General features: G+C 40.5%; 3 protein-coding genes across 3 annotated transcripts; 1 reads left to right on the forward strand and 2 right to left on the reverse strand.

The window, feature by feature from the left end:
• Window positions 1-2,281: 2,281 nt before the first annotated feature.
• Window positions 2,282-4,295, forward strand: BDB00DRAFT_785335 (uncharacterized protein; the record flags this gene model as incomplete). Its single annotated transcript, XM_053120532.1, has 7 exons — window positions 2,282-2,309; window positions 2,434-2,549; window positions 2,627-2,952; window positions 3,025-3,178; window positions 3,268-3,488; window positions 3,588-3,877; window positions 3,982-4,295. 7 exons carry the CDS (start codon window positions 2,282-2,284, stop codon window positions 4,293-4,295), a joined length of 1,449 nt encoding a protein of 482 aa, XP_052982830.1.
• An 8,946-nt stretch (window positions 4,296-13,241) lies between these two features.
• BDB00DRAFT_96980 (velvet factor-domain-containing protein) lies at window positions 13,242-15,003 on the reverse strand. The gene is made up of 4 exons (XM_053129838.1): window positions 14,855-15,003; window positions 14,551-14,781; window positions 14,281-14,436; window positions 13,242-14,214 (listed from the first exon to the last, which is right to left on the reverse strand). The coding sequence occupies exons 1-4, from the start codon at window positions 14,887-14,889 to the stop codon at window positions 13,428-13,430; spliced, it is 1,209 nt and encodes a 402-aa protein (XP_052982831.1). The 5' UTR covers window positions 14,890-15,003; the 3' UTR covers window positions 13,242-13,427.
• A 1,061-nt stretch (window positions 15,004-16,064) lies between these two features.
• BDB00DRAFT_807868 (uncharacterized protein) lies at window positions 16,065-16,923 on the reverse strand. Its single transcript, XM_053122361.1, has 2 exons — window positions 16,641-16,923; window positions 16,065-16,558 (listed from the first exon to the last, which is right to left on the reverse strand). Exons 1-2 carry the CDS (start codon window positions 16,896-16,898, stop codon window positions 16,394-16,396), a joined length of 423 nt encoding a protein of 140 aa, XP_052982832.1. The 5' UTR covers window positions 16,899-16,923; the 3' UTR covers window positions 16,065-16,393.
• Window positions 16,924-18,590: the final 1,667 nt, after the last annotated feature.

An 18,590-nucleotide genomic window follows, 5' to 3' on the forward strand; every position in this document is an offset into this window, starting at 1 on the left:
TCTTGGGAACCATCACAAAATTTCGATGACCCTCAAACCATCAGTGATTATTGGAATCGCTTAGGCCAAGCACCGCCCTCTGTCCATAAACAGAAACGGACAAGAAACAGTCAGCGGGTAGCATCACAGAACAAGAAACAACGTAGATGATCGGTCCGGTTATAACATCATGCCCTCAAAACCCTCTGAATCCTTTACCAACGGCATACAGCCTGGCGGGGGGTGATGTTGTATCCAGAGGATCGGGACATCAAATAAGTTCCACAAAGACAATTTCGTTATATGATTAACTAGTAATAAGAATATTTGGAACTCTCTCTTTCTCTCGTAATAAAAACTTGACCGTTAAGAGTCTCACGAATTATCTCGTCCCATTTCTGATCCTCGACAAAACAGGTAAAACGCAGTCGCAACACTCGCAATACACACCCATGAGAGGAACATCTTGTTGGGGTGGTACCACCAAGGCCATCTGGTGTGCATTACTCGGACTTCCGAAAGTAGGTCATAATACACACCCATGAGAGGAACATCTTGTAAGGACGGTACCACCAAGGCCATCTGATGTGCATTACTAGTACTTTTCGAAAATCCTGATTATTATTGAAGAAAAAAACAACAGTTTCGTCGGGCACGTTAAGACTAAGGCATAAGCTCTGAGATTGAGAATATCTGAGTTATTATGTTATGTAAGATTTAATATTGTTGTAAGTGGGTGGAATGGAGGCTTTGTAAATGTACTAAGATGTTTGGTCATTTTTTTTGTATGGAGGTTTTACCCTCAAAATTCTTATTAAAAGTGGTACAAAATGATGAAGAGGGGTTCCAAGGCTGCTAATATATAAACAACGAAAGAGAAAAAAATTGCAATAAAAGAGTGTTGATATGTTCAATCGCTGAATTTGCAATCTTTTTTGGAAGAAAAGGAATGTCCTGGAAAATAAATTTCTAATAGGCACGCCATATATGTAAAAGAGTGTAAGAAATAATTAATAATAAATTTGTGTGTGAGAAGATTGAAGAAGCAGGATCTCCCGTAAAGAAGAAATGAAGAAAAGTCGAAGGACAGGATCATGAAACTATAATAATTCCATACTTGATATTTTGATGGACATAAGAAAAGAAAATGTATATTATTTTCTATGGAGAGTTGGCATATACGTATTAAACTGAAAGGATGATTGAAAGCATGTGTTAAAGCTGATGTTGGTAATTTGTGATGATATATTCGAAAGAGTAAATTACGTGCATAGTGATCTATAGGAGTTGACCAAAAAAATTCCAATTCTGAGGTAAAATTAGTGAAGTAGAAGTTTATTGTTTATGATTTTGTCAATATTTTTTTTGTAGACCATTGTTGAAGCATTATGTTAGATGTGGCTGTGGTGGTGAATGGTTGATAATTAATAAGTTCAAGTGAATGGTGATGATTGATTGTTTGTTGATGTGGTGGTTGATAAAAGCGTGTGAAGAAGGGAAAAAAGACATAATGGTTGTTGTTAAGGTCATCTTTGAGTCGGTTTTGAAGTGTGGGGTATTGGATGTAATTATGTTGCTGTTGATCACGTAATTGTAGTTGACCCAAGGTTGAATCGTAAATAAAAAAAAATCTTGAACAATGCGTTTGGTGAAATCTGGACAGCGTGGTGGTCGATTTGAAGATATTTGATCATAGTGTGAGTATCTTGTTTTTGTGACGTGTTGATGAAAATAAATAGGGTGGATCCAGCAGTGATATATTTCTCATGCGCATGGCTCACACACCATCTTTTTTTGCTGGGTACTCTATCATGATTCTCATCCACCTGTTCAAAAAAAGTTGCTGCGTTTTATATTGTTTATTACCCAAAAACCAACACGGATCTCTAATTCCTGCTTTACATATTTAACGACAATTTGTTTTGTGCTCATGAATTTAAGATCTTTTGATTTATTGTATTCTTTATATCATTCACCAGTGGAATCTTAGTTATAATCATGTATTATTGTTTATGGTCAAGGTACCTTTTGGCAGCAACGGTAGAGTTTAACTTTCACTATTTTTTTTATCTTTCTCTATCTCTTCAGTAAAAAAACAACCCGTCTCGTATATTTTTATATTTATTTACTGGCTTATTTTTATATAACAGTATGGTCGATGTTGTTCCGGTACAATCACTCTCTAGTAGAGTTGATTTTTTTTCTAGGAATTTGATGAAGGTCAGAGCGATGTGGCGCATAGTAACTTTTAAACTATTCCTTTTGCTAATGTATTGCCTGTACAAACATCCCAGCGTCAAACATGACTGATAATAGTGAAAGACTCGAAGGTAATATAATGCTGCTCCTTCAATGAAATATTAAAAATAATAAGGACTAATAATATACCGGCGATCTGTTCTCAATTGAGTCGTATGAAAGAGAATGGGCCAGTTCTGTTTCAGTCTGTTATAGATGCCATGGAAACTGAAATCGTTCAAAGCAGTCTTATTTTTGGTGTGAATTTTGATTATAAGGCAATGTGGATCAAGGACATTCAAAATTGTGCCAACAATCTTGAAATACGACTGGTAAATGCAAAAGATTGATGACAAGATAACTTCGGGCGAATAATACGCTACTAACACTATTTGCATAATATGGTTAGGATAACGCGAAGCCAACATGGAAGCGTATTGAAAACAAGCTCAATATTGAACGTCAAGACAACACATCAGCACCAGTAAAAACAAGATCAACTCCGGCACCAGTAGCATCCTCTTCCTCCTCGTCCTCTACTTGTCCAACTTTAAAAACCAAGCTTTCGACCATTGACCGTGACAAGGTATTGAAAGTGTATGATGCATTGATACGAGATGAAAACACATGCTGGGTGCTAAAGGCAACCAAACAACAAGCCACACTCGAAAAAAAGACACTATGGTCAGTCAAAAGAAAAATGCGTGAATTCGTTGCCACTCTTACCTACGTCCAGTAAGTATTGTTCATGGGAAATAAAAAAAAAAGAAAAAGAAAAAACGAAATGAGTCACTAATTCATCTTCAGTCCTACTTTATCATTTATTCTTGACATGAGTGATTTGAATTGGGTCAATTATTTCAATAAGGAAGAGCTGGAGGAACTCAAGAGTAGTGGCCAGCCTATCCTTCGATGCATACACGACGAACTCAAACCAAAGTTCGAGCAGATTGAAAATTTGGTAAGTCTGTGTATGTGAACGGCAACACCACATGTAAATTTCAATATTATTAACTTATTTCGGTTATCGTCGTGATAATATGTATATAGAAATCTGCTTTGGATGCTTATAATTTTAGACGACTCATTGATCATCATCCCATTGAACAACCTTTGCTTGCATGGCTTTCCCAGACGTTGATGCAAACGGCAACGTTTTTTACTCCTGGCGCGCGTACACCTACTCAAAATATGTTGGAAAGTGATAAACTATATTATCTGTGGAGCTTATTGAGTACGATTCACCGTAATTCGGGCATTGAAGCATTGGGGTGAGTGTAAAATTTAATTTGGATGAAGCTGGTCAAAAGCAAAGAATCTTTGGATATTCAGTGCTGACAAAATTTTCATTTTCATTTTATTATTTAAAGAAAGGAAAAAACAAGTACCTTTCATGCTAAAATCTTAAATTCAAAACGCAAACTATCTGCTGTTGATGAGATTGAACGTGAAAAGATTGGTAGAAGACTTGATACAATTTATATTGGCAGGGGTATTGAATTGGGTGGATTAGAGGTAGGTCCTACGAAAGATAATACAAAAGAATTCGAAGATTCTATGTTGAAACTCCCATTTGTTTTCAAGGATATGTTGAGCGAAATCGTGAGCCGTCGTCCTTCACTCTTACATAAGGCTCATGTCCTTGGTTACAACATAAATGGTATGTATGCAAAATAATAATAATAATAATAATAATAATAATAATAATAATAATAGTACATGACTGATGAGAATATGTGCGCTAAAACAAATCAAATACAATAGGTGATGCTGTTCGTTTAATAGATGCAGATATTCCTGGTGGTCATATTGTAAGAATTCGACGAACAGATGAACTCGAGTACCCAACAGACAATGATGACTATGTTTTGAAGATGGTGTCATTACTAGAACTAGCTTCGTACGGAAAAGCCATTATCGATGACACTTATTCTTTGTGCTGTCAAACCCGAGTCCCGCCATTGGCAACTGGTAATCTAAGTCTATTTCCTCCATCATTTGCTCCCAATACTGATAACCAAGGTCAATCCTCGAACGCCTCTAGTTCTGTCAAAAAATCTCGTAAAAATACAAATTAATTCCTTTCAGCATCCATTCCCTCCACCGCTGGACTGCTTTATTTTCACACATCCTATACACCCCACTACCTGAAGTTCTGTGCATCATTTTCATTATTATTCATTTTCTATGATCGTCTTTGGTTGTTTTACTATTATCATATATGCCCTATCATTTTTATTATTATTACCATTTCCTCATCATTGTCATTTTACTATCATTTTTTATTATCATCATTTGTCTCATTACATTCTCTTATTATTCCCCACATGAGTACATTAAAAAATTAGCAAGAACAATTGTCTGATATTATCACAAAGCACTGACACCTAATACACAAGATTATAAAAAAGCATATTCAATAAAAGGGAATGCCCTCTATTTTTTTTTTGTTTGATCATCTCTATTTTACTATGTGTTGGTAGTCCATAATGGATGATTTTCATTTTGACTTCTGGGACAAAAAATATGTGTGTAAGAGTCATTGTAGCGTTGTTGCTATGGCTACGCCTAAATTTGCATGGTGCGGCTCAACTTCAAGCAATTTCGTTCAGATAGCTCAATTTGGAAAACGTGGCCCATTTTCAAAATCGTAGCCCGTTTTAATTTTGTGTGGCCAAATTCAATTTCCAACGCTGTAATTAAAAAGTTCAAATGCTTGACACTATAGAAAATATAAATATTATATGAAAGCAGCATTTTTCTTTTTTCTTTTTCTTCACAACTTTACAATCAAAACTATACATCATGATACAATTTTTTTATGAAGATGGACAGGTAAATGCTGTTGATGAGAACCGCAGGCCTGAGCCAATGGATTACATTGTCGATTAAAACCTTTATGCATTAGAATTGCTTACATCACACACTGAGTATTTGCAGAAAGTAAATTCGGCCCTAGTAATATTCCTGGGGAAGAACCCAATATTTTTTTATTAAAAGAAAGAGACTTGATAAGCTATTTGGGAGCAGCATGAAATAAAATATGTTTATTGTTGATTGGTATCGATGACAGTAAAAGTATATAGTGGTGTAGATAACAAGATATAAATATAATATGATATGTATATAGTTCCAAGGGTGTGTAGCTTAGTCTTTAGGATCCCTGTAATACATGTTTTTTACGGCGCGCTCGTTTCTTGGGGATTTGTACATTAACTGTAAACAGTGGTTGTGATGGTGTAGACAATGGTGATGGCGCCAGAGCAATTCTTCTAGGACTATCGACTAAAACCTAATGGTGATGCACCGAGAGAGTTTGGTGTTGATGATGAGATAGTTGTTGCTACTGATGACGGGTCAGCTACTGCTATTGATGATGGTAACGAGTTTTGCAGATCTTCTTGTACTATGGATTGGAGGGCAAATGGATGTGGTGACGGTGTGCTAGCAGGTAATGCGGAATATCCTCTGCTTGGTGACATCAATTCTGCGTTCATCGTTTCACAAATGCCATCGCTAATTGCTTTGCTAGCGCGTGTCAATCGTCTCTCATTCCATCGCTCGTAATGCATTTTTAGATGATCTGGTGTCTTGTAAAATACTGTTACTCCATCTACCGGCTTGGATGTGGATGCGTTCCAAAGCTTTGGCAATCTGGTCCAGTCTGATGCGCCAATAGTTCTTTGAGCTGGTCCATGGATGATTTCTTGAAACTTTTCGAATTCCTGCTTCGTGTGGACAGGGGTAACAGCATACTTTGTTCCTTGTTTTTGGGCAAGAAAGATGTAGCGCTTATTCAAAGGATTGGCCGTAGAACCAGGCGGTAAGAAGATGTTGGTACTAATGTTGAGAGAGTATGGCCGAGGTTTGAGCGTATTCATTTGGTCGCGATACTCTTCGTTGTTTCGTTCTTCTGCTGAAGACATGTCTATCCCAAGTGTGCGAGCAACGTCAGGTGCAAATTCTGCAATACCAAATGTCTCGCTGCACTCTTTCAGCTCCAAACCTTGGACATGGGCACCCACTTGCTCCTCAATAGCACCACCAGTGCCGAAAATCCCAAGCTTCATCCGTAGGTATACCAATGCTTCAATCAACCATGAATCATAATGTCCCTTGTACTGACGTAAATATCGATTCATAGTGCCGACCTGATATATAAGGTATCTCAATATCAAAACTAATTGATTTCAGTGGATATCACCTTTTACCTTCAAGTTATGACGAAGTCGATACTCAGCAAGAAAGCAATCAGCCAAATGTGGTCCGGCACCGCTAGAACCAATAGCACGGATAATGTTATGATGGACTCCACCCCCTAGAGAGTTTGTTCCACGGGCACACCGATAAAGGGGAAGGTTTGCTTTTTTGTCGTATCCAATTTTATAGTACAGCGGCGTATCGGGATGATCGGAAACTTGGCCTTCATATATTGCCTTGAGCATGTTTTGGGCTTGACGGTGGGCATCATTATCAAACAATTTCCTTCCAGTTCTGGTGCAAATTAGGTTACTGTATTCAGCAAAAAGATTTTGGACTTTAGGACCGAGCTCTTGTGGTGGTGGGACGATACGTTTCACTCTTCGCATAACCCAAGATGGATTCGTGTTTAGCATGTATTCCCATGTAATGTTTTTGGTCGCTAGATATTGCTCCACTTTTTGCCGATCTTCTTGGTGCACAACAAAGATAGCGTTGCGTAGTTGCCGGGAGAATTCTTTTGCGAGAACGTGCCGTTTGGGTATCTTGATAAGCGCCATGAAGTGATAGATGTCTTTTAGGATTCTCGAATATACTGGTTGCTGCTGGGTATCCTGCGCATAAATATTTGTGCAGTTGAAGCTTGAAGAGTCGGAACATGGTATATTCGATGTGCTTTGTTCATTGGAGTTGTCATTGGGTTCGTGTGATGTTGACGTCGAACAAGAAGATGTTGACTCCTGATCACTATCGTCTGGTATACTGTCGGTTATATGAGGTGTATCGTGCATATCGTCAGGTATGTTGGCTTGTGATCGGTTGTTGCCTTGATGCGGTGGTTGCTCTCTCCATAAACATAGCGACTTTTTTTCGAATCGTAGCATGGATATCGGTACTGTCACAGCAAAAGGGAGGTCTCCAAATTCCATAAGAGTTTTTTGAGTGTGCGAGTCAAGAATTGCGCCAGGAACACAAACGTGATTGATCGATATATATGCCATGTTGTCGTCGAATTTATCTAGTAATTTATGAAGAGAAGCACATGTTGTTAATGAATCATATATTTCTTCCAAAGAATATTACGTAAATCGTAAAGTACCTGCTGCTCATGGTGTAATATCTCGCCATATGCAATTGGAAATGAACATTGAAGACGGGAATATATAGCAACGTACCCACCATGCGGAGGAGGATTTAGTACGGTTTTACCCAGTGTGCGAAAACACACAAGCTTTGTATATATCGCCAACGACGCCCACGCGTCCAGCGCTGCATAATACACTTGATTCTCGGAAAGATCTTGTAATTCCCAGTTGCTGTCTCTATCATTTTTTTCGATCCTACCCCCAAGTACTTCTTCAGCAATTGTAGATAGTCCTACATTTCCATTTTCAATGAAGCCTCGTCTATGAGAAAACATGTCGAGCTCCAACCCCGTGCCTTCATGATAGTCTAGTCCGTAGTCGCGCTTTAGTTTTTTTAAGTCACCACTAACATTACGGCCAGCTTTTAGGACCTTGGACGACTTTAGAAGAGTTTCGATAGAAGGAGGAATATTATTATACTGGTGGATTGGCAGGATAAAGACGTAGCTCTAAACCACAAGCTATTTTGTTAGCGTGAAGCTGTAACTTGCCAAAACGATAGTGTAACAGAACAGAGCCAATACCTTGTATGCTAACTGTAATATTGCCACTTTGCCAGGGGAAGCATGTCGACTGAAGTTCCATTCGCAATACAAACCAATTACAATCGTTTGTGGATCAATATCACACAAGATGGTGTTCGTAATTTTTTCTTCAGCTTCGGTTTCATTGCGTATGTAGTGCGTAGTAATAAAGGTTGGCAGGTGTAATATGTGATTGTTGCGGGTAGATTCAGTTAAAGTCAAACTGTTTATCTTGGGACCGTTCTTCAATGAGCTGATATTATCAAGTAGGAACGCCTTGTCTCCCCGGACGTTGTCAGTAAAAAATAGCTGCGGTGATTTATACCCGTCCATGTCGTATGTTTTCATCATTTCCTGAAAAGGCGTCTGTAAATGCGATAATGACTTGGTGGGGACTAGCAATTGCATTCGTATCTCCTCATACTCGTTACATATAGTATATAGAGCGCCAAAAGTCGGTGCGTCACCCATTTTTGCAACTTTCTTCAAAAACTTGAATGTGTGGTCTCCCTTGAGTATCTCTCCATCGATAGTAACCATCTGCTTGTCCATAATTGGCCGAAGAACATCCATGATAGCATTGTATATGAGTCGAAAATATGGTATAAAAGGAACGTATCCAGCGTATCCTTGAGAATCCTTGAATGTCGAGAACTCAGGGTAGCTTCTGATGCGATTTTCGGTCTCCTTGTAACTTGGGTTCGTTCGACGATGTATTTGATATAGGGTGTATATGATATGCAGTCGGATATGGCGTTTGAGGTGCAGCTCCTGTAGCATATCTTGAAAGTTTGCAACTCCCATACCGTGCTGCATACATGGTCGTAAAATGTCAATGAGATCCTTAGAGATAGCACACCGATAGGAAAAAATGGCGGGAAATTCTGCTGCTAGTTCGTCGGGCAGCTGTTTCAAGATTTTTTCATCGTGTGCACCCAATGAGGCATGACAGGTTTTACATTCATATCGTCTTGACATAATATAAAAGCATCTTTCGAACACATAGTTCGCTGTTAAAGGCTTGCCATGATTGTTGCTGCTAATAATTCATACCTGTTCATGTCCACCACTCGACGTGCATAAGAATCCTTGTAGAAGCCTTTATCTTCAAGTTTGCTTCTTTTAAAGGTATTTTCGTCCGCCTCATTGTAGCACCTCGGATCGCGGCAGTACAATCGATCAACCAATAAATGAGGGAACCATAGAAATACACGAGGAAAGTACAATGACTTGGGATTTAATATACTTTCGTCTCGTAATGCAAAATAAGGCGACTTTGGCTCAATCCAAAAAGTTCCATTCTTGTATTCCCTTGGATAACCACCATCTTTGGTCTTGATACGATCTTGGATACTTAAGAAATACTGGGCGAGCACTCCGAAACTTTTTTCTTTGTATCCTCTGTCGTCATCATTGAGTGTTTGTGCTTCGTCAGGGATGGGATCTTCCTCGTTTTCCACGCCAGTATCATAATTAGTATGATTTTCTTCCTCTAATTCGTCGATCAAGTCCTTTAAAGTATAGTTATCGTCATCCACACGAGCCTATATAATCGATACAATAAGTATATGTATGTGGTGGCCCTTTCCGGATACAACCTGTTGGGAGGAAACTTCACAGCTTGGTTGCTCATTGATACCGGGTGGTGAGGCTGTGGCCTCAGCGCTTGTTGTGTCGCGTTGTTCTGAAGAAAGGTAGCGCGAAGGAACGTATTGCATCAAGCTCGTCTGACCGCGAGCGCGAGCCGAGGAGGATTTCTGCTTTTTATTTTTGCTACCTAGAGGTCTACCGCGACGACGTTTCCCATCTGACCGAGAAGTAGAATCACCCATTATTTGTCAAATACGTTATGGAGGAGGTGATAGAGTGGGAAAAAAATACAAGACGAAAGACCAGTGTAAAAGTGCAATGGTTGACAGGAACAATCAAAACGGCAACTGATATACCCACACACAAGCGCTACACAGGGGCAACACAAGATATCGGCACACGTAACAACCCCCGTTAACTTGTTATCTCATTGGCAACCCTCACACTTTGCACCCAGAGAGCAGTTGCTTAACTTTTAAACTCCCAGTAGCTTTAACCCCGCCGTAAATTCTACGAGCACAGTGCATAATTTTATGAGGACAGAATGCAACTCATCATTGAAAAAAGCAGAGTTTCACTCTGTTGAATGAACGTCATGATCGTCATGATCGTGTTCGAGAATGGGATGAAACAGATATGAATTTCTTGATGAATAACCATTCCATATAAATATGAAACGTACAAGAGCTTGGTCAACAGTGGGTACTACAAGAGCAAAAACTACCACGGTATTGGGAGCCATCTCTGCTTCAGGACTAGGTACGAAAATAATCGTAAGTATAAAAGGTAAGTAAAATTTTTCTTTTCTCTATCTATAGGTAAATTATCAAAACTTCATGAAAATAATCTTCAAAATGGTCTTCATTTGACAGCTTAATGCAACATTCGCAAAGTTGCTTCTAAAAACAGGCGACATCAGTATCAAAAAATGCGACATTTGATTTCTAAGCAAACGACTTTGATTTTGAAACATGTGACATTAATTTTGCTGCCAAGCGACATTGATTTTTATTGGTTTGCGACATTGATTTCTACTGGCTGCGACATTACTTTTTGGAAACCCTGTATGTTCAAGTTTATAGAAACCTTTTGTACTACTGACAAGATGCAGATGGAATCCCAAAATTGGGCAGCGATCTTGCTGAACGTAATAGATTTGTACTACCTCATACCACGACAGCTCTACAACACTTGAAAACATGCTGCTGTTGAGTACGCAACGTTAATATATCTTTTTTTTTTGCCAAGAAATGTACTTGATTGTAATAGAACTGAAGAACTGTTGTGCGAGTGTGGTCATACTTTGCAAAACCAAATTGTGAGGAAAAAACATACTGTAAAACTATCATATCTAGTAAACCATTAGTACGAAAGAGTGTATATAACCTCTTGTGATTGTTGCCATATCATAACAATAGGCAGTATCGAATGATGGCTCACTCAAATACTGTATCCGTACGGTGCATTTAGCTACTCATCGTTTTTGTATATAAAGACCCTTGGCATTTTTGACGGGCGCATATGTAATATCGGCGGATATAGTACTATTGTGTTTTTCTATATGTTAACTTTTTGCTTTAATTGGCATGGCTATAATGATCAAACAGCCATGTTTTTGTTGTGGTTGCACTTAATTAAGTACTAGATAAGCAGACAAACAGAGTATTTCAATAGCTCTTACATTGACACCACTGATTCCTTATCTCCAAGGTCTTCAATGTTGCAACCGCTTCTTTCACGGGCTCTGTTTCGTTGGCTTTGTATTTTTCTTCTTTTTGTCAAAGCCAAAGCCTTCATTTGTAGATTCTTAAAATGCATAGACTTCAATAAACAAAGGTGACAGAGAGAGAGAGAGAGCTTGCTCCTGGTTCTTCTTCGCGTGTTGCTCCGTCACCTCCCCGCTCACGCCAAAATAGACCAAAAAACACCGCCAAGAATAAGAGAAAGAAGGATTTGGGAAAGGGATGAAACAACCTGTTTGAATGTTTGTCGATGTGGCCAAGGTTAATTTCAAAGGGCGATGATAGATATTCCCTATTTTAGTTGTCGACTATAAGAAAAAAATGTAATTTGAATTGCTTATTATTGCTCCCAAATTCATGTCTGTATGTGTAGTAGTGGTAGTCGTGGCAGGAAGTAGGTAGGTGTTAGGAGCATTCTAAAGTATTTTCGATCATGAGTCCATTGCTCGCATTCTCGTCTACCACGATCCTGTTACTGCTACTACTTGTATGGGAAAATGCAACAAGGCACATGCAAATTGCAACTATCATAGTTAGTATTAGAAAGAAGCATTACTCGGTGTGTAATATGGTCAGCACATGCATTTTCTGAAACACAGCAACAACGCCAATCGCAAAAACGTGTCATTCTCCTTCCCATCCATTTCCTGCTTTAGCGAAAACTACAAAGATAACCCCTGCTTGTATAGGACGTGCTTTATGCATGTACATCATACGTATCAGCAATGAACAAATGCGAGGGGCAAGGGGGTGACACAAAAGGCAAATTCTTATTCATGCAACCAAACAAAAAACTTTGACACAAGGTCATACCTGTTCCGATACGATGTCCCTCCGACGTTTCATTATGTATTATACACATTGTACATACGTGTTCCTTATCAACTGCGATGCTACCAGCAGTACGTCGATAAGCTCGTTGAATGCCATGAAATTTTGGCGCTACTGCTTAAAGTATGATTCGTTACGGGCCATACCATTTGAGAAGTAGTAACAAGTAAATTATCGGTTGACTAGACGTCAAGACTTGCCGTCGACTTTTATCAGCTACTTATCGTGCTTTTTACCAAATAATGACGAAGATGGAATTGTCTTATGTTCGTAAAAGAAACAGCGATCATACGCTGCTACTGTATGTTATCAATACCAACGACAAGTCCCATCGAAAAGTATCACCATGCTAATATCATCACAGCCGATCAAAACAAACAAAAGAAAAAAGAAAAACCCGGGTTTCTACGTGCTTTGTGTTGCGCGATGACTACTGTGTGTTTTTCAGATGAAGAAAGTAAATAAATCTGATCACGTTTGTTTTAGAGTGAAAATCATGATAGCGTACATGTATCAATTGATTTAGAATCTACTAAAAGAAAATGCCAAGCCCTTTCTGTTTTAATTAGTAGTTTGGAGCCTTCCCCAATTGAACAAAAAAAAATTCCCGTAAATGGAAAAAAAGAAGAGGAAGCTAATATAGAGTTATTGAGGGATTCCTCTTTTTCTAGTGTCACCAATCCCGTACCGAAAAATGAAAAACACAAATGAATATCATGTTTGTAAAAGAAAAGAGTTGGAAAGCATATACATGAGTTAATAATTTGTAAAAAGAAGAAAAGTTGCAAAGATTTACACGGTTGCATAATTGAAATTGAAGATGAACGAGGGGAAGATATATACTACAGGTTGCATATAAAAGTGTGAAGGTGAGGTTCTTTTTTTAATAATTGAAGAGCAGTACTACAGTTTAATAGGGTTAGAGAGAGACATGGTATGTGTGTGTGTGCTAAGAGGTTATGGTGATAGTAATAGCAACAGTTGGATAAGAAGAAGCAAAGTGGAAATCGAACAAAGAGAGAAACATGGGAAACGTAGACATGCGCGTATAGTGGAGAGGTGAGTGATTATGGTGCAAGAAGTTTGCGAGGAATATGTATATATGCTAGCAGCTTAGTATAGAGTGGTTTTTTTAGTAGGCCCAGCCTGAGAAGAAGATGAAGAAGAAGAAGAGAAAGTTATTGAGAAAGCAACTGGTGAATGGAAACTCGGTTCGGTGCGCCCAGTGAGGATGTTGCTGCTGTGGAAGGAGGTGGCAGACTAGGAGGAGGCAATGATGGACCAATGACCATATCACCCATAATGGCGCGTAGAGGTGGTAACCGGTCTCCATAGCGATGTGGATGATGTTCAATGTCAACAAGTACAGGAGGTGGCGTAAGTTGCCTTGACAACGTGTGCAGGGTGTTGCTATGTCCCATTTTGTCAAAGTGATAGCCGGCGAGATCCGATGAAAAGTGTTGCTGACCCGAGGAAGGAGGCGGCGATGGTATTGATTGTTGAGCAGCGCTTCTATGTAGCTGTTGGTGTTCTGTGTAGGTGCTGTATGGTGTTGTGACAGGAGATGGCAATGGGTCGAGTTGCATAACAGGAGGGGGTGGATGTTGTGATGATGATACGGATGATGATGACGATGAGGAGGAGGTAATGGAAGAAGAGCAAGATAGTGCTGATGATGAAGATGGTGGTAGTGCTGCTGCTGATACCGGTATCGGTACTAGCGGATGATGTTGTGATACAGGTGAATGATGTTGTGATGCCGTGGTAACATCGTCGCTGTTGCTGCTTATCTGATGAGAAGGCGGTACGGACGATTGCCATCGTCCAAAGTGAACGTCTTGGTTGTGGCCATTATCGATGTACCCAGCTTTTCGTTTATAGGTCCGCATGGTGCTGGTGTGATCGTCTGGTATCGACGTCGCTTGTTGTTTCATCGTTTCGACCTTACGTTTACGACCGCTGACACTACACATGCAAAAGTTTAGACAGGTGCGCCAGAAATGAAACGCGTCTATCTAAGCAAAAACTTACGAAGGCAGACGATGTTCCTTTCTGATGCGCATCTTGACGCCTTGGTCACAGAATGTGCGCGACAAGAACGTTGCTTCAAAGGGTCCTGGGAAGCGTTTGGGTAGAAAGACAGTAAAGGTGTCGGAGAGCATCGTTTTACGATTTTGGATATCGCCCCTAATAACAACAGTTCATTGGATCAGTTTCAAGCTATTGTTGTATTGGCATAGCAAAGGGACGGGGGGTGGGAAATACACCCTATACGGGTAAATTGCAGACGGGCATACATACTCGACAATCTCAAACAGGCTGAAATGAAGACGGTATTTTCCTTCTTTCTTCACAGCAAGGTCGCCAAAGACAAAGAAGCCACCGTCGGAATTATCAATGTCGCGCAGACGGTACAGCGATGAGACTGTTGATCCGGACAAATAGTCCTGCGAGGGCAGCAGTAATGTGTCGGGATCGTCGTCGGTGACAATGTTTGCAACCAAAAAGTAAAAGGGGCTTTGCAGACATTTCCTATCAAATGTGTGCAAGCTCTGGTCAGCTTAACTGTCGCTACACTAGACATGCCGACTTCCAAGTGTCTTACTTTATTTCGTCATCGGAACAGTTTTCCCATTGCATCTGTAAGATGGGTGGAGGTTCAATGGGTCGTCGGTCTTTTAGCAAGGTAAGAAAAAAAAAAGAAGGGTAGAATAAAACGGGTCAGGGCCACACACAATCACAGACAGAATAGACAATGGGTCATATGAGGGGTTGTTAAACGTACCACGTTCGTTGATGACGCTCATTTTCGCTCGTTTTGGCTGTTGGCGGATGACGATATCATAGTCTCTACTTTGATTGGAAACATTAGCAAGTGTGCGAGGCATTTGAAGGAAGCCGTGGGGCAGGGCTCGTTTGTACCTTTCTTTGGGGAGATCAGCTAGAGAACTGGGAATAAATCGGTAGGTGCATGCGCTCGCTCCGGAATTACTGCTGCCTGCGGCGGCGGCCTTTGCAGCGTTGTTGACCATTTGCGTAATAGGGTGGAAGAAGAGGAGGTGGAAAAGGGGATATGCGGGGAGGGAAGAAGTGACAAAGTTAAGGAAAAGGAAGAAGAAGAAGAAGAAACAAAAAAGATGAAGAAAAGGAAAAAATAAAACAACACAAAACAAGAAAAAAAAAAAGCAATCCGGAAAAGAATTTCCCCATGTCAGGGTAGGCTGCTGGGGGCCATATCATAGCACACACACACACACACACGTTGGGCAAGCAAACCAGCAGCGAAGATGATTACATTTACCCAGTAAAACAGTATACATGGCCATCAGCTATGGGCGTAAAAAGGGTCGGACGACGCGGGCCCACAAAAAACCGCTCAATTTGACTAAATTTACCGGAAAGGGTATGCCAAGACATCCCCGGGAGAAATCAGCAGCCCCAAAAAAGGAAAGGCCTTGGTGTGTTTATCCCATTCATTTCACACTCCCCCCCATCTCTCTCTCTCTCTCTACCTCTACCTCTCCCCCCCGACCCAGAAAACTACAGACACTTTTTTCCGCTCGAGCGCGCCTCTGCCTCTCTTTCCCCCCCCCTTACTCATTTCACCCACTGACCCTGATGATATACTTCCGCTGGCGGGTATATCGCCCGCCGCTATTATTGCACCCCACCCAGCAGAAACAGCTCCCCAACAACTTTCTGGGTAAACCCACTGGACAAGGTAGCGTTGTGGCAAACAGCAGTAATAACCTTGTAATACATGGCAAGAAAGGAGTAACACCCCCCCTTGTATATTTTTGGATTTGAAGAGTGTTATTTTGCCCATGTAAGGCATACGGTCACACAGACACAAAGTTGCAATAGTAAATTAAACTTTACGCTCTTGCTGTTGTGATGCAATTGTTTGACGGTCTTTTGGTTCTCGCAGCTTGTTGCTATTTTTTGCACCAGCGTGGAGATCAGCTCTTGATTTGGCACACCCACCGCTCGGTCGATACCGCTAATGATGATAGTATGATAATAGCACTCGCCCATTACTGTAGCGGGTAATCATACTAATGATGGGCATGTCTGGCAGTCATAATATCATGCACAATCATCATCTTTTAAGATCGCTTGGCGAAAAAGATATGATACAATTTTATTATTGCTTGTTGTTGTTGTCATGGACAGTAGTATAGCAAGATGTTGTTGTCGAGGTGTTGTTGTGATACAGGATCCCTTGACCATCCTTGCCATGGACCAACACCTGCACCGACTCCTCCTGCAATTTGTCTATCGCATGGTCGTCATCCTGTTCCGCCTTAATCTGAAGTGTTTGAAACACAGGTGAGTGTTTTACTGACTAACAGTGCTAGAGCTGTTTGCCCATGTGCTATGTATAGACCTACCACCGCCTCGCTGTAGGATGCCAGCTTTCCATTCCAATCCTTCTTGGTGTGCACCTTGGACTTTTCGGTTTCAAGAGTGTCGGGATCGTTGTCGGCCATGTTTGAAAACGCCGACATGGTACGCTTGGATTGGTTGAAGTAGCAGCCTGCTGCTGCTGCTGCTGCTGTTCTTCTTCTTGATGCCAGTTGATAGCTGGGTCTTGTATTACCCGTCGCAGTATTTTTAGCGGTTGATCTTTTTAGTGCTTGCAAAAACATAGTCTGATATAATAGCTGTTTCTTGTCAAAATGAATACAGAAAAAAAAAAGGCTTTCTTCTTTCTGCTTCTCTTATATACTGTAATTGCACTCAATGTGGCTCTTGAGCTCAATTTAACGTCATAGAGAATCATCCTTTCATTTTGGAATAGGCTGGTTTTTCTGATATGATGATCATTTTCCACCCCAAAAGCCCCGACAATTAAACCAATAGCCCACACACACGCGCATACAGTGAGAGAAGGGTCGTGGGAACGAGTATAGACTCTTGGCTGGTTTTCTTTTCTCTTGCAACTTCTTTGAGCAAATGCACCCGGCTTTTTGGAAACCGCCAGTTTTGTTGAAAGTTCTTGGTTTTCATGCGTGACACCTATAAGATCGACCATCACAGCAGCACAACGCATTGAAAAAGAAGGTTGGGAAAGTTCCATGGATTTCTACATTTTGTGTTCCAATGCAAAACGTATTAAATGCTCGCGTACTTCCTTTAGTGGAACCAACAGGAAGCTCAGCAGTCAATAGCTGTTTTTCTGCCTGCCATACCACCAGGTTCTACATGCAGCAGCAGCAGCAGCAGCAGCATCTTTCATATGGCAAGCCAAGGAAAACCAACAGTGGAACAATAAGGTTTCCTGCAGGATGCAATATGCATGGTTATTGCATCATCTTCTCTCTCTTACTGTGCGGACCCCACCCCCATCAACCGTCATTGTTTTCTTTGCTTTCTCTATAGCATTGAATTGAAAAGGAATGCTTCTTTGAGTATCGTCCAATTAGACAATGAATGAAACGCTTTTGTTTGTTGAATGATGTCTTAATGAGACCAGGGCGTTCACCTCAGCTGCGTCCTACTTCTCCTTCGCCCCCCCCCCTCCCCCACCCAAAAATTAATTCAACCGTACGACATAGGTCCGAACTACTTGTGAGTATTTTGAGTTAAAGAGAAAGTTTCCATGGTTACGCTTTTAGGATTCATAGTTACGCTTTTTGGGATGAAACCAACCACTTTGTTCAGATAGGTGAAATGCCAGAAAGGACCACGGCAACGTGACGATTTGATGTTGCATTTACATAGCTCATCAATTCACGCATCATCCCATTTCTTGCTGCAACTTTAAAGATGGCGTCGAGGAACGCTTAAGGTTCCAATGATATATTCCTCTGCGAAGGCATAGAAGACAATTCAATTAAAACAACGTTGCTATCGTTATTAAGAACATTGCCTACTGGCGTGATATTATTAAGCTACATAAATACACTTAGACATCAAAGGTTTTGTAAGTAGAATTGTATACATAAAAAACGTAAATTCTATCAAGTACTTGCACTTGCTATAAATCCACTGACAAGGTTTATGTTACTATCGAATCAGAGTTTAATCCAGTAAATGCAAACAGCACTTCCAATGCTTAGGTCTATAACTTTATTACTACCGAGATGTATATTGTTCCAAACAACGAATCCGTATTTATTTATTAAGCACGAGCCAGCTGCATCACAATACGTATAGCCTTGAGAGGTAATGTGCCAGACCAAAATGAGACCGGAGTTTCAATGCTTCTCCCGGTGGCCGACCGGGCAGTGGGGGTCCATTTGGAAGCCTGCTAGGTGATGATTGAACGGTCTCTTTTCCCCCTAAATAAGGTGCGTCGTCAATATACAATACATACCACGAAAACAACAACTGTCGAC

The sequence above is a fragment of the Zychaea mexicana genome (genome assembly GCF_025766255.1).
Source record: "Zychaea mexicana strain RSA 1403 chromosome Unknown BDB00scaffold_13, whole genome shotgun sequence".
Lineage (NCBI taxonomy): Eukaryota > Fungi > Mucoromycota > Mucoromycetes > Mucorales > Lichtheimiaceae > Zychaea > Zychaea mexicana.

Excerpts from the sequence above, each read along its gene's own strand:
- BDB00DRAFT_96980 (XM_053129838.1), bottom strand. The coding sequence starts at position 14,889 with ATGCAATGGGAAAACTGTTCCGATGACGAAATAAA. Across the intron at positions 14,437-14,550 it reads AGCCTGTTTGAGATTGTCGA|GGGCGATATCCAAAATCGTA; the intron begins GTATGTATGCCC and ends TGTTGTTATTAG. Across the intron at positions 14,215-14,280 it reads AAGGAACATCGTCTGCCTTC|TGTCAGCGGTCGTAAACGTA; the intron begins GTAAGTTTTTGC and ends TTGCATGTGTAG.
- BDB00DRAFT_807868 (XM_053122361.1), bottom strand. The coding sequence starts at position 16,898 with ATGTTTTTGCAAGCACTAAAAAGATCAACCGCTAAAAATACTGCGACG. Across the intron at positions 16,559-16,640 it reads CATCCTACAGCGAGGCGGTG|ATTAAGGCGGAACAGGATGA; the intron begins GTAGGTCTATAC and ends CAAACACTTCAG.